This window comes from Populus alba, chromosome 12 (genome assembly GCF_005239225.2).
Source record: "Populus alba chromosome 12, ASM523922v2, whole genome shotgun sequence".
Lineage (NCBI taxonomy): Eukaryota > Viridiplantae > Streptophyta > Magnoliopsida > Malpighiales > Salicaceae > Populus > Populus alba.
Window position 1 is genome coordinate 14,143,525 of NC_133295.1, and position 20,698 is coordinate 14,164,222.

Genomic DNA, 20,698 nt, shown 5'->3' on the forward strand with positions numbered 1-20,698 from the left:
TACAAAGTAAGCATGTACTCGAGCCTAGAACTATTTTGTTTGTTGTTCAACTCTTGTAATTGTATCATTGCTTGTATTTAGTCATGTAGAGACAAGTAAACAATCTTCCTCCAGTGAGAAATTTTTACTTCTTTGTCATTTTTTTGTCGAATGGACATTTAAATTCGAGTATGTTAAGTCATCAATTAATTGATTAGAATCACTTGGTTGAGAGATAATATCTTTTGACTCACTCATAAGAAATTGATAAAAGAGCTTAGAAAATTTGAATCCATCTACATTAAAAATAAAATAAAATAACTCAAGTTAAAACCTTATAAGAAAGTGTAAATGAAGCACACATTCAATGTCTAGCAATTTTGTAGTTTCCATACATGTGAATTAATAATAACCATTGCCTCCTACTTGTTCTAACATAATAATTTGATCATTTTTTGGAACTAAAAGACGATTGGTATACTGGTTTAATTGCATTTTCAACAAGATAAAATATAATTGATCTTAAATTAAAACAAGCAATCAAAAATAAATTTTAAACATGTCACTCTATATTTTTATCAATATTAACTACCATTATTAATTCCTCTCAATTTTATCAAAGATAACAACATAAATAAAAATTGTATTCCTTAACCCATATCAAAAACATAAAATAACAAAGAAATAAAAATTATCACAAATATCAAATTAACAACAAAAGGTCTAAAAAATTAAGAGATATAAAAGAGAAAATAAAAAGGTTTTTAAACAAGCATACCTTTTAATTTCAGTTAAGTAACACAATCGGTGTTATTAATTAACTGAAGAATAATTGATTCTTGTTTTTCTAAATTTAAGAGAATGGTGAGGTACAATACAAAATTTTAAAATTTACAGGTTCTTTCCTCCTGTTTTTAAAGAAAAAAATAAATTATTGGCCAACAACTATAAAAATAGCCATTGGCTAACCATCATTTGCTTTTGCCATTTCTAAAAGGAAATGTAGAAATAGCTCTTCACAAGACAAATAACTAAAATAGCTATTTGTTTACCTCAGACGTTGAAGTGAAGAAATGCAGAAGCAAAAGCTAAAAGTACAACTTTTTACAATTAGTTTTTTATTTAGCTTTCATTTTGGAGATGCTCTCAATCATGATATGCCTGATCTCTAGTATTTTAGTAAAAATGAAGCACAACTAGGATCTTGAACTTCCAAAAACAAATGATTTTTAGTGCAACTAAAGTTTTATAGCTATATTAACAAAAGTTATGATGCAACATCATAAATTGGTAAGAAAAAAAAAAAACGATAGTGTCATGCTCTAGATTTTGTCAGCTTGTATGATCTGCAACAGCAATCCTACTATTTTTGGAAACTTCTTTGATTATCAATTACTTATACACCATATTCTAAGAAAAAAAAAGGAAAATTACTTAGAGACCAGCAGGCAGCATGCTGTGTTGGATTTTGCCCTTGCAAGCCCACAGTCTTTTTTTCCCCTTCTCATCAAGAGCCCATGTTTAATATGACCCGTCTGACTGGGCTTGTCCAGTCACCACCACCACCATCAAGGGACTGCTGGGCTTGGGCTGGATTCGATCTGAGACCTGTTGAAATGCTCACAGCAAAATTCCACCTAGCTGGTTGAATTGTATCCGGTTACTTTAAGTGATATATATAAAATGACACAGATTGATTCACAATCAATCTGAACTATGTTGTTAATGGGGTATTCGAAAGTTTATTAAAATAATATTTTTTATTTTTTAAAAAATATTTTTAACATCAAAATAATTTAAAAATATAAAAAAATTATTTTTGAACAAATAAAAAATTTCAAAATTTTCTCCGTCCCTATTTAAAATGCAATACAAAAAAGATGTGAAATTTGAGACGAACAACGGTCTTTCCTCAAGAATATCATGAAAGTATTTTCCATATCCTTTTCAGCAACTCCTCATCCACCACCTCAATCATCAAAACTTGTCTAGAGGGATTTATTCGAACATTTAGGGGAGTTTTCTCATTTAAGTCTTCAGAGTTTATGTTGTGAAAGGCAAGACTTTTAATTTTTGATCGATATTCTATCTGTGAAGAGACGGACAACACATGTTGCAAAGCACCTTTGTAATAAAAATCCGGCCATGATCGAAACCATGAATTATTGTGATATTTGAAATATTAAAAATAAAAAATTATTATTTTGTTATATTTTCTAGTAAAAATTACTTTGAAAAGTAACCGCTACCACACTTTTAAATATTTTATTAATAAAATAATTCAAATTGATTGCAAATCAATCTAAAATAAAATCATTTTGAAAAATCTTTAATTTTTTTTTGAAGTTAAACCATCTCTCACTCAAATTTTGACCTTGTTATAAGTTAACTCGTTAAATCAATCAAGTTTGAATGAGTCAATTCTTAGCTTGATTTAATATAAAACTCAACTTGAGTTAGATTTCAGATCAGCAAGTTATAAAGTTATTATGTCAAATATGATTAACTTTTATAATTATATTTAAAACAAATTAAGATATATTTAAAATTTTTAAATTTTTAAAAATTATGTATATAAACAAAATTTACACTTTATTTCTCACACCAACTCCTTAGATGTTATATCATTCATCAAATTAGAGAGAGGGACTCAATTATCCATATAAAAAAATACTAAGAAAAAAGAAAAGAGAAGTTGTGATTTCATATCTATCTCAAACGACTCGTCAAACCATTTCTCATCACCCCCAACATCATTGTCTGACACATCGTATATCCTTGGCTTTTAACGTTAGAGAGGAGCATCATCTTTCAAGTTTCAACCCAAAAAGCACCACCCTCCATTTTCAAACCCAGAGAGTCAGAGACCAGAACACCCCCCCCCCGGGATCAAAACCCACAATTGGGTTTTCTTTGATGGCTTCTAACACTATCTCATTTCTCCAAATTCCAATCTCCACCTCTCAATTTTGCAATGAAAAACCACATAATTCTTCACTCTTGCCACTCCCTTTAAGCTCCTTTTATGGCAACAAGCTATTGATTTCACACTCAATGTTGAGAACTTTATCTCTTAAGGGCAATAAGCCATCAACGAATGTCACAGTTTTATCTACTCTACCCACCAAGTAAGCTTTTTGTTCACCCGGGTCCTTTTATTTTTGGATTTTGAAAAATGGGTCTTGATTAGTTTTGTTTGTTCTTTCAGGAAGTATACATCTCAGAAGATACCAAAGTTAGTCCTTTTCCTTTAATCTTGAAGAGAAACAGAGAGAAAGATGGATTCTTGATTGCTTTTTATGTGAATTTTGTGTGATTTTCACCGTTGATTAAGGAAATGCTTGTTTCTGTGAGTGGTTTTAGATGGTCAGCAAGAGCGATAAGGTCATTTGGGTTAGGAGAACTGGAGGCGAGGAAGTTGAAGTATCCTAATACGGGAACTGATGCACTTTTAATGGGGATTTTGATTGAGGGTTGGTTATTTTTTATGCATTTTTAGTGCGTAGCTTCTTTTTTGTTTTCTGGGGTTTATTGAAGTTTGTGCCTGGTTGTAGGGACTAGTCCAGCTGCAAAGTTTTTGAGGGCTAATGGGATTACTTTTTTCAAAGTCAGAGAAGAAACTGTGAATTTACTTGGGAAATCTGAAATGTATTTTTTTAGTCCTGAGCATCCTCCATTGACTGAACAAGCTCAAAGAGCACTTGATTGGGCTGTTGAGGAGAAACTAAAGTCAGGTGATTTTAAACTTTTTTGCATCAGAACTTGCAATGTCTTATTCTGTTTTGTGTATGTGTTTGCAAGATAATTTGATTAGTGAGCTGCCATGGTTTACATAATGTGATTGTGATTTAGAAACTTCAATTTGGTAATACTAGTTTAAGTAGGAGCGTTGTACAAAGTTATTTGGAGCGTTCAAGGATGAGAACGCGGGTCATTTTCTGTCATGCTACCAGGCTTGATTTTTTATATGATACCTTTTGGAGCTTGATGAAATTCAATTATGTTAGTACTATTTTCATCTACGACCTTATTCAGTATGACAAAGATTACAAGTTTTTGATCCCATATTGGATAAGATAAACGATCATGGGATATTATAGGAGGTGGAGGTTACCTGCTTATGCATGCTTTATGTCAAGTTTCAGTCTCTTAAGGGTACAATTGCATCACTAAAGTTACTTCTTAATCCTACCTAGAGTCCAGAGTCAATAAACATCTTCTTTTACTTATTGACTGGCATAACCAATTCTCCTGATTATTTACGGTAGAAGTGTCTATTTTGTGTTTTGTTCTTATATAGTTTTGAGCTCTTTCTTCCTGATTTGTAATGATAGTTTTGAGCTCTTTATTCTTGACTTGTAATAACGTTCTTTTGTTGTTCATTATTCCATTGTCCTTTTTCCCCCAAAAGGTTTTTTTTCAACCTTGAAAGAGTCATCATGAATTTACTTGTGCTGGCAACTGCAAAGTGCAAAATTTATGATTTGATTTGAAATTTCATAAACAATGGATTTGATATTTGTGTGGGTACTGTCCACGTGTATGTAGTTACCATTATCATCTTATTGTCATGTGAATTGCAGGAGATAGTGGAGAAATTACCACAACTCATATACTTCTGGGGACTTGGTCAGAAAAAGAATCTGCAGGTCGCAAGATATTGGAAACTCTAGGTTTTAATGACGATAAAGCTAAAGAAGTCGCAGAATCTGTAAGTTTGAATGCTTTTCTGATTTTCAACATAAGCTTTTTTAGTGTTTCAGCTTAACACAATTCTTCTTCCATCCAGATGAACGGAGATGTTGCCCTGAGCTTCAAGTAGAGAGGTCAGAATGCTTTATGAAACACGACTCCCTTGTTGACTCCAGAACTTTGCTGCATAGCTTTCAGAAGATACACACTTAGGTAGTTGGTTCTAGGTGGAGCAAGTTTGTCATCAAGGAACTTGTTCCATGTATGGGGTGTTTCGAATTCTTAAACCAGATGCTTTCATGAATTAGCTGGAGATGTTTAAATTTGCATGTCCCTGAAAAGGGATTTTGTGGAACCCAAATTCCCAGGTGGGCATCTTACTAAGATGATTAACTGACTCCCTTCAATTCCTTGTTTTGACATGCATTAGAATTACATCATTACCTTTTATGGATTGCATCAGTAGTTTTTATATGAAAAACCAAGTTTGCTTAAAAAAAAAAAAACTAAAACTCTTCAAAGTTGTGGTTCGCCTTGTGACATGTCTGAATACAATTCATTTCTACAATCGCATCCGATGTATTTGTTCACCACAACATCACATTTTTTTCCCCTTGTATTGATGTGTTGGTTGATGTACTGAAAACTGAGTGCTTTTGTGGATTGTGATGACCCCATGTAGAGCTTGTTTGGTAGTGTGATTGTGGTTATTTTTTAAACAATTTTTCATGTTAAAATTCATATCAATGATGTTTTTTTATTTTTTAAAAAATTATTTTTGATATCAACACATTAAAATGATTTGAAAACACTAAAAACATATTAATTTAAAATTAATAAAAAAATAAAATAAAATTTAATTTTTTTTAAAAACATGGAAACAAACAGGTCTGCAATGATGAGTATGTGAACATCTGTTTATACTATGCTTTTTAAAAAATTAATTTTTTTGTTTAAATTATTTTTTTATATTTTTAAATTATTTTGATATGTTAATATTAAAAATTATTTTAAAAAATAAAAAAATATATTTTCAAACCTACATCCAACTTGCAGTACTAAGGAACATCTTGAGTCCCGACTTCTGAATTATACTGAAAGTGGCAAGAGTGTCGCAATGATGACGCTACAAGCACATTGTTTTTCTCCATTGGGGAAGTGGCAGTGATAATTCATTAGCTCATCGCAACATTATACACATTCTTTATGTTTTCAACTTGCCCTAATTGTTTTTCATTGAATTTAATTATCAATAAATACACAAATAAATTTATGCTTTGTTTTTATCAAGTACTTTTTTTCAATATTGATTTAATAATATGATATTATAGGAATAAAATAACATGAAAAAAACTATATTGATTTAATAATATAATAGTATAAGAATAAAATAACATGAAAAGAGTTATATTTATCTATTAAAAATGATAGTATGGAAATAAAATAATATAAAAACGTTATTTAAGAATGAAAATTTTTGTAAAAACACACACGACGCCCATATACATATACATATACATATACATATATATATATATATATATATGTATATATATATTTGCTATATTATATTTTGCAATGTACATAACATAAATAAAATAAAAAAGAAAAAGAAAACACTAAAAAAACTCTCTGTAAATAAGGCATCTGGCTTGGAGTTGAGCCCAGATACATTTGAGCTTTATCCAAGTGAACTTGGGCTTTGGTCTGGGTTCAGTTATGTCCTCTTCTTCTCCAACGCTTGTTGGAATCTGGCCAAGTTTGCTAGTTTTCGGCCCAAGTTACGGATATAATGCCAAAACTTGTGATTTTAACAATTGTTTTTCACCAAATATATATATATATATCATGAAGCCTACTAAACTCAACTCTAAGTACAAAAATCAATATAAATAAAAAATAAATGTAAAAATAAAATTTAATTATATTAAATCTAAAAATCTAAATTAAGATATATTTTATTTCACCGACTAAATGTTTGAAATTTAGTATTTATAGATTTGTAACGATGAAAGCTTTCTTTAATAGTTTTATTTTCCAGTGTTATAGCCGGATTTCTAGTTTAACAAAATTTTCCTCCTTTCTTTCTCTCTTTTCCTTGTATTTTTATTATTATTTATTATTACTATTATTTTTTTGGTAAGTAAAAAAGCAAATGTATTTGGTAATTACTGTTTTAACAAGCGTTGCGATGGAGGTTGTAACAATTTTTTTTCTCTTCAACATAGCAGAAATTATTTAATAAAAAACTAATTGATATGGTTATTAAATCAGGCCTAACAAATCAACCTTAAAATTAAATTATATGAAAGTTTTTTTAATACAACCTAATCAATTTGATAAATTTAAATTTAATCTGATCAACTAGTAAAAAAATACATGAGGACAAAATTTTAAAAAAAAGATGAGGTTCTTAGAAAAAAATTATTCAACCCAACTCTTTACCTAACTTGAGCTTAAAAATAAACCACATACGAGTTTTTTCGAAGTAATTTAGTTGACTTGACCAACCCAGAAGCAAGCTGGCCAACCAATAAAATAAATTAAAGAAAAAATTAAGAAAAAAAGAAGATAAAATTAACAAAATAGAAAACATTCAAATTTGATTAATTTGTTATCCTGAATTTAAAATTAAATCATGCTAGAATTAACCTAACTTGATCTAATTAACATAATATTTTCGAAAATAATCTATAAAAAACATTAGAAAATAAAGAAATGGAAAGAAAACAAATCACGTGATTTTTACTATTTATCTAAACAATAAAGGAGCATGTTGCACAACAGTCCTCTGTTTCAGGACAGAGGAAAATCAATTTGCTTTTGACTCGAGGAGTTAATGGAGAGAAGTGGGTAAGCTGCAGCTGAAGCGAATGAAAAGATGGGCTGCTAGATATTGGTGAATCTCCAAAAAAAAAAAAAAACTTAAATCTGTGGGTGTCAATGTCCACTAAGGTTATGATCATAAAAAAAAATAAAAACCCTAAGCATTGTATTTCATTAGGTTGAAGGTTTTTCAGAGATAACATAAGAGCTTTTTAGGTGATGATGCCCAGGGGCAGTCCTACAGCAAGCCTTGAAGTGGCCATGGCACCCCCAGAGAGTTGAAAACTTTATTTTTGGTCCTTGAATTTACAATTTTTTATAATACTTATGTATTCCCCCCTGAAAATAGCACATTTTCTCTCCAACGTCTCTTTAATTTGCCCTATTTTCAAGTTTTTTTTTTTTAATTGTGATTGTTGTAATGACACTTTCATTGCGTTTAATCAATGGCTTAAGAGCTGTTAGGAAATGATTAGAAATCAACTACATGTCTCATGATCCTCCTTGCAATTTCGGTTAGGATTTGTTGTTGAAGTGAAGTGAAAGAAACCCCAATCAACAAGGACCATAATGGTAGCTAGAAGAAGTAGTGTTATTAAACTCAACCCGGTTTAACGGGTCAATTCATGACTTGAATCAAGTTAAGTTTTTAAAAAATTAATCGGTTAAATTTAGACGATCCGGTAAAATCATGTTTGATTTTTTTTTTTATAGAAAAACATTATTGGAATTAATTTTTTTTAAAAAATTAATATTATATTAAATTAATCTGTTCAATCCAACTTGAAATCTTGGATAATGTTTGATAACTTTGGCCAGCAGGAAGAGCTCTATCGCAAAAATCTTGAATATCTTGAATATTTATCGTAATCACACATATGGCCCTAGGTAAAAATAACTGGGCATGGAAATCTCGAGGAAGGTGCGGTGGCAATCTATAATGTTTTTTTTCCATAATAATTTAGGTTGGTTAAGATTTAATTAGTGAAAATTAGTGGATAATGCAGTCATAAAAGATGGGATATCTTTCAGATTAAAAAGAAAAAAAGGAGCGGGGCGGGTATTTTATTCAAAACTTTAAAGTACAAGGAGCATTTTAAAATGTGTCCCATGTACGATTACGATCATAGCAATCAACATGTAGAAGCTGCTATGATCGTAAGATGCTTAACTACACTCTAAAGCCTCTTTTGTTTTATTTTAATTTTATTTTAAAAAAATTAACTTAGATCTTGACCAGGTCAAGATTAATTTTCATATAATTTTTTTTGAAATCCAACTTAAATTAAGTAGTGAACTGGCTGAGTTTTAAATTGACTCATGCAACTAGGTCAAATTTAATAATAATGAGTTTTGTTTTTAATTTAAAATATATGTAAATAATAAATTTTAGCAATTAAAAAAGATTCTTATTTATTTATTTATTTTTTGTCAAATCAACTATTGTGCATGCCATTACGCCCCCCCCAAATTGAAAATCTACCCCACATTTTAGCCTCATGATTTCTCCCCCACATGAAAATTTAACCCCTTTTACTTTCTCTTGGGGTTTGGGAAATTTGGAATTTACCCTCTTCTTTTTCCTTACCTTACCCCCTTGTAATTTCTCTTGGAAAAACAAAAAGGCCGAGTAAATTGAGAATGTTGTAGATGGGCCTAGGCCTAATGCACGTGGCAATGATAGGATTATTTGGTCCAAAGGGTACATAAAATGATGATGACACACGTGAGGATAGTTCATCAATGGTGCAAAGGGTTGTCAGGAGAGCATCACCATCATCATGATCTACATTCTAAGGTGTTTTCTAAAGTATTTCTGGGACCGTTTTCTTCGAGGAATGTCTATAAAAAGTGGGACATTACCCCTTCATTTGTGAAGAAATAGAGGCCATACCATGTCTCCCTCTCACGCTCAAGCCACCCATTCCTTTCATTTCTTTAACAATTTCTTCACGGTCCTTGATATATATATATATATATATATATATATATATATATATATATATATATATATATATATAAAATTCAATTTTCTAAGGGGGGTCTTAATTTCCAAAAGCATTATAGTTAGTGGGATCTTAGCAATGCTCACTTACTTAGAGGCCCCCATCATGCAACTTCTCTTGAACCAAAAAGAAGAGAGCCTCTCGATTTTTCCTTCTATTGCCTTGGATCAAAGTCTTACTATCTATATATGGGGCCAACCACAACAAGCCGTGGTGGGCATAGAAGCATGGTGGGATGAGTCAACTCGGTTTGGAGGTTCTACACTGTGTTGATGAGCTCCAATTTGAAGTCTTGACTCGATTGGATTATCCATTTTGGCTAGTGTGGTAGGTCTAGCTCCACCAACTCGAAGCTCTACAGTGAGCTAGCTAGGTTGAGTTAATTTTTGCCCGTTTGTTCATAGACTTTAATTTATTTGGCTAGATAGGAGTACGGCCAAGGTCACAGGGCGAATGCAGCCCACATGCAAACGCATGTATTTTTCTTCTATGCTTTTTGAAATCAAGCAAAGTGACAATTCATAAAAGTTAAAAGAAAAGGGTGTGATCGTCGGTTGCACGCTATTCCTTATGTGATGGTTGATGGTTTTCCACTTTAATAATGAAATTTGGTGTCAAGATCATAGTTGCATGGTCCCTCTATTTTGTGCTTTTGACCAAACCAAATCCACTACTTTAAATCTTGTCAAATCAATCCCTACCTCTACTCCCATTTATGAAATGAAGTTTCAAGATATAGTATTAATTAAAATCCAACATGAGGTAAAGCTTGAATTATGAATAGGAGGGTTGACAGTTTACTTTTTTAAAAAAAAATTAAAATAATGTTATTTTAATAAAAAAAAATTAAAAAACAAGAATCTAGATGCTAATAGTTGAGCTTTGATGATCAGATCAAGGCCAAAACTATCAAGTCATTAAATTAATCTAGATTTTTAACTGCTACCAGTTATATTTTATTTTATTTTTTGTGATCAAAACCGGTTAAAATCTCGGATTCAAAAGTCCTAATCTAACCATTCGGTTTTTAAAATAATGGTACAAGATATAATTTGGCCGTACATAAAAAGATAAAAAAAAGGTTCTATCCAATGTCAAAAATCTTCGAGAGCATGCACCACCGAAACACTTTCATGCAGAAAAAGGTTGCAACTCTAATTATGTTGCCTAAATCTAAATTCATGACTTCATTTTGTTCGAAGAACTCAGTAGATTGAGTTCTCAAAAGTTCTAACACTTTGTTACCAACTCGAGTTTGAATCGAAAGGAAGCTGGATAAACAAATTTATTTGGAAAAATGCAAAATTAACATGGGAATATTGAATTACCTTCTTAAAACTTCATCGATCGAGGAGTGACTTGATTATTCTCACTACAAAGAAATCGACCATACAATATCTTAAACCATTGAAAAGATTATTCAAGAACCCTTCCTTTTATGTAATTCGAAGTCATGATTTTTCTCTACAAGAGAAACATGCTGGAGTTCACCCCAATTATGATTGAGCAAGGGAACATATACAGTCCTTTTGTTTTGTTTTTTTTTTTTTTTAATTATTTAACAATGTTCATTTGATGGATCCAACACCGCACCTCAAGATCAAAAAGAGAAGGACTTCCATGTTAATAAAAAAGAGAAAAAAGAAGAAGGACTCCCACATGTACCTATCCAATTGATGATGTTAATGAGCACACTAGCCCTAATGTGTGTGGTTATATAATGCCGATGTACGTGTGAACCAGAAGCCATTAATGGAGTTGACAATTCTCCATAATTGGTCTCTGATTCCTTCATCTGAAAAACATCAGCATTCATTTGAGATCGAGAGCACCCCATTACTCAGCCAATAATTGTGCTTCATGGGATTGACTGGAATTGTAGCATGGTAGACAATCCAGCAAGAGCTTAGGGTTTTGACTCCAAACTGTGGATCAAAATGATCTCTGGACACCGACAGCAACTAAGCTCGCCTCTTGCTATCAGCCACATTCCACCATGATCATGACTTCTTCGAGAAAAAAACTTCCATGGCGTCGATAATGGTCCAAGTCCGATATTACAGGATGAAAGTGGAAGACTAAGCCATGAACTAGCTAGTGGTATCATCACTTGACATTTTGATGGATGATTGCATCACAAACCATTATATGGATCTTTGCATCATTCTCTGCTTGGTTTCTGACCGTCAAAACCTCCACCATCATTTCTTCTTTGAGGGGCTGCTGGGGTGCGTGGCAACAAGAGAGGGAGCCAGCGTGCACTCATGCTAGCTAAGAGTGGAGTCAGATTGATCCGCGTGGACTAGGACACTTGATTGCCTTCTTTTCCTCCTGGAATAATTATTAACGATTCGTTTAAGCCATAGTTTAATCCATGCATCCAGTTGCATGCAATTTTCAGATTTCTGATCTTGTTGCCACAACTCATTATAGCTCATAATATATAGTTTATTAAATGATGATTTTAGCTTCAGAGTTTTAAGTCAAAGAAATATAATTTCGGCTTTCTTTTCTTATGATATATGTGGTAGGTGGAAATAAATATTAATTTGAACTCTATAATTTGAAGTGTTTAATGTGATGGTCTTTGAACAAATTTTTTATAGTGTTTAATTATTATCTTAAAAAAGATAAAAACAATAAAGATAAAGAAGATATATTTTATATACTTTCTCTTTTAAAAATACAAAAAAATATTCCAAAATTGTCTCAAAAATATATTATCTTATGTCTTTACTTATATATATGTATGTATATATATGTATGTATGTATGTATGTCTCATTTATTCTGGAATACTAACGAGATGCAAGTTTTCTATATATCACTAAGATATTGTAAAATACAAAAGAATAATAAAAACCCGATAAAGAACTTTTTTCCATTCCGAGATTACTTTAATTAAAAAAAAACTTTGAAGCTGATATTTAAAAAAATAATTAAATTTTAAGGGATGAAATTGAAAAATAAATATTCAAAACAAAATATATATAACAATCAAAAGTTTGAGGATCAAATTTAATATAATCAGCAAATAATATGATATTTCTAACTTTTTCACAACTTTCGAAAAGTGTTTTCCGTTAAAAAAAAAAAAAAACTTTTCTGAAAACCAAACCAAATTTTTCTTTGACTAAAAAATATTTTCCGTTAACCAACTTTTTTAATGGCAAATAAATACAAAAAATTTAAAAAATAATTTTCTGAAAATTAATTAGTTTTCAAAAAATAAACATATCCTAAGACTTTATCTTGATTGATGGACAGAAGATACCCTTACTGTAAGAAATAAAAAGATAAAACCCTAAAAAATGACATTCTAAATTAATTAAGTTATATTCTTAATTCCAAACACAAGTTATTTTGAGGAGTAAATATACCATTAATTAATCGTCAATCAACATGGTTGAGAGCCAATATAGAGAGTGAAAGTAGAGCACCACCAATTGTCTATCTGCATCGGAAAGAAAATCCAGCCTCCGGAATCTTCTTAGGGTTTGCAAATCAAGTAGCGGTACATTGTACTGTGAGAAAAGGACATGCCAAACCGTCTTCTTTGTTAATCTCCACACCTTTTTTAATGGCTACCACATTTTGACTCATTTTTTATCACTAAGAACAAGATCCCATTTATCGAAAGATCTACGGCTACTGTTGGTTCCTAGCCACTTTTTTCAAGAAAAATATTGGTGAAATTAATAACACTGTTGGGAAAAGAATTAGTGAATACAGTAACAAAATTTTCTATTTAGAATAGCAATATTTATTAATAAAATATTAAATGGATAAGAATAAAAAGAGAAGAGATAGAGAGAAGATAAAATCTCCTTGAAGTTCCGGTCATAACACTATCAATTTAACCAGAAAGATTTTGACGAGAAGAATTCAACGACTTTAATAAAATTCATTAGCACTAAAGATAAACGGACCTCCCTTCATTTTTGGACGATAAATATGACTTACTTGGATCATCATTATTAATATTTATTGGTGTTGTTTAATTGATCTCATTATGATTTTTTTGATGATGTTGTAATTAAAACTTTGATGTGTTTTTAAGATTTTTTTTTTTCTCTCCTCTCTCTTGTTTTATAATAATTAGATGAGATAAAAATTGTTTTAAGATAAATTTATTTTACATGGTTATCTTAATTTATTTAATTAAACATGTTCAAGCTCTTTTTATATCCATCCCTTTTATTTCATATAACATTAACTAAACACAAGTGAATCAATCACACTATGAGGAGGCTTCTTTTACCAAAAATTCTTGAAGAGCTCTCCAAATGGGAACCGGCACAATTCTTCCATGCATCTTCTTCAAACTTATTCAAACTACAGCAAATCCCGGTGCCTCCGATAAGATCAAAATCTATTCACTCAATCAGGATCGAGAAACATAAACGATACACAAACATGGAACAACGCGCGCGATTTGGAAGGTGCCTCCGACTATATCACTAATTAATTGACTAACATACTGTGAACCAGTGAGATCTGTCTTGTTCTATCCTTGTTTTCAACCATCATAAGAAATAATTTTAAGAATATCAGTCAAAATGGGCTACAGATCAGGAGTCGTGGCACCTTTTCGTTTTGTTCTTGTTATGTACAGAACAGTTTACATTACAGGAGATCGATCCAGAAAAGGTTTGGCGGAGACAGGGAGGATGAGAATAAAGAAACAGGTGAAAGAGGCGGAGAGAAAAAGGGACGACGGTGATTGCTACCACACTCAATTGGTTCAGAGGCACGTTTATCTAGAGATGGAAAGGTAACATGGCTGCCTGTTGATGATCCGACAAGTAAACAAGCATATCGTTCATTGCCCTTCCATTGGTAGGCAAAGGCTAGAAAGGCAAGGCTTAAAAGGAAGCAACTTTTGAATATCTAGCGAAACTCTCTCGCTCCCATTTTAGAAATTTCAAAGACCAGTCTCTCGTATCCTCTTCTTTTATGACCCCAAAAATGCTCCAAATTAACCAACACTCGCCATGTGATGTGAATGAGCAAGTGGGGTTTTCTTAAATCCATGTACTGTCCTGCTTCTTCTTCTTTTTTTAATAAATTACTATATGATATTTGATTAGTTTAGATAAATATAGAAAAACATAAACGTGTTTAGCTGAAGAAATAAAAGTAAAGACATGAAATACATATTTTTTCGAGTTAATTTTAGAGTAAAATTTTATATTTTGTATGTGGCAAGTCACTAGCTAAACGCTACTAATTAAATTATCAGGCAACTCCTCCATGTTATTGTGTCATGAATCATCCCCACCTCATGTATCCATTAGTCAACCCTAATCGATTGTCAGAATTAAAGCAACCCATTCACTGCATTTTCACAAAATCTGATCAATTCAAGATCCATATTGATTGTAGAGATTTTGATGCAACTTAATATACATTTTGCACCACTCAAGACCTAATTGCGTGCTCATTTGTCGAATTAGGGCTACATAAATTTAGATCAAATTGCACCACTTGCTCTAAATTATATTAATTTATTGAGACCTTATAACTCCACGATGCTGTAAAAGGCAGACCATTTTACGATCCAGGGCACTATTTTCGTTTTGTGATCGTACGTAGTGCATGAAGGATGCTTACCATTCATTGTCACTTTGGAATATATACATACAAGTCAACAGCCTCTTATACATTTATTTATTCAAGGTTGTACAGGGAATTTGCCTTTTCAAGATTTTTTTTAACAATAATGATATTTTTAATTACATCGGTTTTCATGAACAGGGCTACATCTATCTCCTTCTAATTATCAGGTTTTAGATGGACCATTCAAAAAAAATGAAAAAAAAAATGTGAGAATTAAATTCATTTATCTTCATTCTCACAAAATATCAAGAACAAAACAAAAAATCAGAGTTAAATTTAAAATTGTGACATCACGTTCGTTAAATCTGCTATATATCTTTAAAATTCTTTTTGAAGGGTTTTGATGAGAATAATTAACTCCAAGAGATATTTCACTTTAATTATAAAATGAAACAAAAAAATTCAAAAACAATATTAATTTATTCGAAGAAGAAGGGAAGTATATATCTAATTATTGATATATATGATGTTACAATCTAATTAACCACAGATCTACGATTTTATTGGAATCCATTAATTAGAAGATTATTATTGCTACGATCATCAATAAGTACAAGAAAATAATCAATTCAAATAGTTTTTAACAGCATTAATCCTTCTTTTTCAGCTCGTATAGTTACTTGAGTGTTCTTTGTACTCTTAAAATCTTTTGAAAAACAATATCATGATTCCAGACGTAGGAGATCACTAGATTCCTCTTTTCTTATGTTCTTGTGTCAAAAGTTTTTAGCTAGACAATTAATAATTCACATGGAACAAACATACTAATTAACAAGAAAGATTACCTCATAAAAGTTCAAGAGGAAAAAAAAAAACAATTATGACATGGCCCCCCTCCTTCTTTTTTGAAAAAAATAGCATCTTAGGAGAGAAAGTGTTTCCTAGCACACGTCTTCTTCTTCTTCATTCTATGGACAAAAGAATAAAAAATAGTTTTTTATTTAATTATTAAACTCAAAAAAAAATTGCATGCTTAGAAAATAATTGTAAAATAATTCTTATAATTCAATAAATTTTTTATTTTTATATTTAGAAAAAAAGTAAGAATTATTTTTTATATTTTATATTTTTATATTTAGAGAACACTCTTGTATTTTGGTTGAGCTAACCGAAAACTTTCTCATTTTTAGTTAAATATAATTTATATATTTATCAAAAAGGAAAAGGGGAGAGAAATCCACAATGCAAGACTCCACTCGCTTCAAAATCCCCTTGAGTTTCAAACCCATAAAAGACAAAATACCTTTCAATAATAAACATGTCTCACACACTGTCTTGCATGTGAGTGTTGCAAATTTTATTATCTCATTGATTAATTTAAGTAAAAAATTTATTTTTATCACCTCTTTATACGTGTCATTGTATTTATATTCTGCTCTGGTCCATTTGCGGCTAGTTCTCGATTACGACGGGTCAGATGGATTGATGTGAGTTAATTTGGAATAATTTAGTTTTTTTTATTTTATAAAAATAATAAAAGGTTATTATTTAAAAAAAAAAATTAATAGTTTTTAATCTAAGTTTTTTATTTTTGAATAAATCAAGTCACGAGTCAATTTAAATTTTTAAATTGACCGCACTAGATTTTTTTTTTTCTTTTCTCATTCACTATGCTATTTGTAATGGTATCAAATTAAATAGGCAGTCACCCCCTACAATACAATATAGCCTTCATGTGATGCTCTCCTCTTTTATAATGCTTATATGTGATCTCCATCTCCCATTCCTGAATTATTTCCTCCCCCATTACCTTCTGTTTCCTCTCTAGATTCCTCTCTCAAACCACCTTCTCTCTTTTCTTCTTTTACACACACCAAGTACTTCTCATTGATCGATCCCATCTAGCTAGCTATAATATATATCTAGCCTTTTGTTGCTTGTTGTACACAGTACATAAAAAATATTGATCAACGATATTATGGCTCTTGAAACATGGCTAATAAAGGTAAAAACAGCAATATCTCACAGTTTTGATTCAGTCATAACCTCCAATCCAATCCCAAAACCATCAAAGAGAGCTTCAGTTGGAGTTTTAGCTTTCGAAATCGCAGGTCTTATGTCAAAGCTTTTCCATCTTTGGCAATCTCTTTCAGACAAGAACATAATTCGTGTGCGCAATGATTCTATCTCTCTTGAAGGAGTTCGCAAAATAGTCTCCAACGACGAGTCCTTCCTTCTCGGCCTCGCGTGTGCCGAGATGGCTGAGAATCTTAGGCTCATCGCCAAATCTGTTTCGAGATTAAGCAAGAGGTGTGAGGACTCGGGTTTGCGGCGTTTCGAGCGTTTGTTCGATGATTTTACCAACTTGGGGAATGACGCCAATTGTTGGGTCTTGAGTTGGAAAGACATGGAAGCCAAAACCAAGAAGATGGACAGGTACGTGACTGTAACGGCGACGCTGTATAAAGAGATGGAGGAGCTGTCTGCATTGGAGAATGGATTAAGGAAAGCTTTACAGTGTGGTGAACTTGAAGGAACAACCAAAGAACAAAAGGTTTTGGATCTTCAACAGAAGATATTGTGGCAGAGACAGGAGGTGAAGTACCTCAAAGAGAGATCTCTTTGGAATAGAAGTTTTGATACGATTGTCTTGATCCTTGCCAAGTCCATTTTCACTGTTTTAGCAAGGATCAAGCTGGTTTTTGGCATAGCACATGGCTATCCAACTTCTTTACCTCGCAGTCTCTCAGCTTCTGCAACGGTGCATCCAACAGAGAACCCTACTACTTGTAACATTGTGTCGGGGCCGCTGAAGAGCTCAAAGCTTGAAGGAAATAAAGAGTCGAGTAATGGGTTTTTCGAGTCGAATTCGAAGCTTTTAAAGCCTCCGCCAACTACGCTTGGGGCGGCGGCTTTGGCCCTACACTATGCAAATTTGATTATAGTTATGGAAAAGATGATCAAGTCACCACAACTTGTTGGTGTTGATGCAAGAGATGATCTTTACTCGATGTTACCAAATAGTATAAGGTCTTCACTAAGGGCTAGATTGAAAGGAGTTGGGTTTTCAGCGAGTGATCCAGTCCTTGCAGGAGAATGGAGGGATGCTTTGGGGAGGATATTGGCCTGGTTATCTCCATTAGCACATAACATGATCAAGTGGCAAAGCGAAAGAAGCTTTGAGCAGCAAAATTTGTTGCCAAAAACCAATGTTCTTCTTTTGCAAACATTGTTTTTTGCAAACAAAGAGAAGACTGAAGCTGCCATCACAGAACTTTTGGTGGGCTTGAATTATATTTGGAGGTTCGAAAGGGAGATGACTGCTAAGGCCTTTTTTGAATGTGCCAACTTCAATGGATTCTTAAATCCTCATCAGAGCTCCACCTAGGAAGACGATTTCTTCTTGTTTTCAGTTTTGTTTTCAATCTAAAGTTTACCATCGTTTTGATCTTAAGATTGAACTGAGCTCCAGATCTTTGAGGGTTTGTTTTCCTTCTGGCCCTGATCTGTATATGTCAAGTATAGATATATGTATGTACATGTTTCGATCATTTGAGTATTAATTAATCTTGCAAACAATGCACGCTTTTGGCTTTCAATGATTGCTCATATGAAATTTCATGTGCAAATATTCCTTTGATTTTTCATTAATTGATTATTTGGTAGCATAATTGGATCAAGATTCTGTACTTTCAAGATAATTTATGCTGCTGTTAGCTATGTATAATTGTTTTTTTTTTTTAACCAATTTCCAACTGATAAATACGGTTTCTGATGCAAAGTCACATAAACTACTTACAAAAGCAGCAGGTTGGATTGCCATGGTCAATGGGCCCTTCAAGTGAACCTTAGATTTGTGATCAGTACACTAGCTAGCTAGCTAGCTAGTAGTTTAATCTTTATAATTGTCGAATCTTTTCAATACTATCACACTAATTTATCAATTATGAACCAAGGATCTAGACTATATCATAGGCTATCATCACCGCTTCTGTATGGTTAACATCTCTGAAATGAATTTATGTTTTTTTTTTTAAAAAATTGAAGGTATATATATACCCGAGACTAATTCCAGCTATGTACCCATGAAGAGATAAAATGTCAATTTTGATTTTGATTTTTGACCTTTGATCAAACACCGCAGCTAATTTAATATAATCTTAATTAGAAGCAAGATGGGAGAAGGTAAGATCGAAGCAGTATATGGAGCCCAGATGAATTTCCTAGGATCTAAAATCCTAAACAATTTTGTATTTGATCTCCTAGGAAGATTCTCAGATTACACAAAAATGAGAGAAAATATCATGTTTATTTTCTTAAAAATCCAATATTTATTTGAATATAAAATCTCTAAAAACCCATTTCTTTCTTCTTAGGGAGTTAATTAATATACAAGGGCAAATTAATCCCATGCTCAAAATCCACCTTGTTTCATATCTTCTTATAATTCTGTGTCTGTTTATAAGTTTTAATTTGCACTCACAGCTCAAAGCTGATGCCTTATTAGGACAAGTTTCTCGTAAATGCTCCCACCTTTGTCACTTTTGTCTCCCTTTAGGGCCCTCATGACCGTCCTTGAGCTCCCTCAATATTCAATTTTGGTTCCTAATACTCCATCCACAGATACTTAAAGCAATGGGAGCCTTTGCCCATATATTTTTTTTTTTTAATCCTTTTGCCCCCACCCACCTCTTATGTTCTTTTCATGTTTTATGCTCCACCTTTTGGTTAATCAAATTCTAAAGATGTAATGTGTCCGTTTTCAAAACATGAGATCATACATTAAAAATGTGTTTTTACAACCGTTTTTGGTTTTAAAAAAAATATTAAATTGATATTTTTTATATTATTTTCTTATAATTTTAATGTATTTATGTTAATATATATATATATATATATATTTGATTTAAAAAATATCATACACCATAATAATACCCATAATAATATTACCCATAATAAATATTACCCATAATAATTGCATATCATTAAATTCCTAAGCAGAAAAATTGTTTGATAATCTTGAAACTTGTTTATTTTTATGTTTTAAAAACATCTTTAAAATTATTTTTTTTCTTGATTTCAAATTAATATTTCTTTGATAATTTTAGATTATCTTAATGCACAAATTTAAAAAAAAAATATTATTTTAATATATTTTTAGATAATAAATAGTTTAAAAAACAATTAAAGTTATATTTTTAAACAGGTCATAATGTGGTGTGGTCCAAAGCCGAGCTTGGAGTCCTTAAAGAGTGTTTGAATAGGAGGTAACTTGTGTTTTTTTGAGTAAAAAGCATGTTTTTATAGCTTTTAAAGTTGTAATTTATGCTTAAAAAATATTATATCTTTGATAAAAAACCACCACAACCTATAAGCCAAATAAACTTTTAAACCCGTAGTGGCGCAATGGACCCAGTCACATAAATGTTCTTAACATAATATCGTTGAAACCTAGCTAGTCCATCCAAAATAAGCCAGCTTGGAACACCCAACAATGCTGGGCACTTTTACAATTATTACCATGCAGGAAAATGATATAATTATAATTTTTTTTTTTAATTTTTTTTATTATACCAGCACTGTAACGGTGGTAAAATTGTAATTTTAATTCTTTAATTTATTTTAGAAAACAAGTTT

The 20,698-nt window shown here is 31.5% G+C and overlaps 2 protein-coding genes across 2 annotated transcripts; both read left to right on the top strand.

The window, feature by feature from the left end:
• Window positions 1-2,783: 2,783 nt before the first annotated feature.
• On the top strand, window positions 2,784-5,078 carry LOC118060705 (ATP-dependent Clp protease ATP-binding subunit CLPT1, chloroplastic). The gene is made up of 6 exons (XM_035073966.2): window positions 2,784-3,107; window positions 3,188-3,214; window positions 3,343-3,452; window positions 3,534-3,713; window positions 4,563-4,690; window positions 4,769-5,078. Exons 1-6 carry the CDS (start codon window positions 2,896-2,898, stop codon window positions 4,799-4,801), a joined length of 690 nt encoding a protein of 229 aa, XP_034929857.1. The 5' UTR covers window positions 2,784-2,895; the 3' UTR covers window positions 4,802-5,078.
• Window positions 5,079-16,777: 11,699 nt separating this feature from the next.
• Window positions 16,778-18,660, top strand: LOC118060693 (protein PSK SIMULATOR 1). The gene has a single exon (XM_035073952.2). It carries the CDS (start codon window positions 17,040-17,042, stop codon window positions 18,447-18,449), a length of 1,410 nt encoding a protein of 469 aa, XP_034929843.1. The 5' UTR covers window positions 16,778-17,039; the 3' UTR covers window positions 18,450-18,660.
• The last annotated feature ends 2,038 nt before the right edge of the window (window positions 18,661-20,698 follow it).

Excerpts from the sequence above, each read along its gene's own strand:
- LOC118060705 (XM_035073966.2), top strand. The coding sequence starts at position 2,896 with ATGGCTTCTAACACTATCTCATTTCTCCAAATTCCAATCTCCACCTCT. Across the intron at positions 3,215-3,342 it reads ACATCTCAGAAGATACCAAA|ATGGTCAGCAAGAGCGATAA; the intron begins GTTAGTCCTTTT and ends GAGTGGTTTTAG. Across the intron at positions 3,453-3,533 it reads AATGGGGATTTTGATTGAGG|GGACTAGTCCAGCTGCAAAG; the intron begins GTTGGTTATTTT and ends GCCTGGTTGTAG.
- LOC118060693 (XM_035073952.2), top strand. The coding sequence starts at position 17,040 with ATGGCTCTTGAAACATGGCTAATAAAGGTAAAAACAGCAATATCTCAC.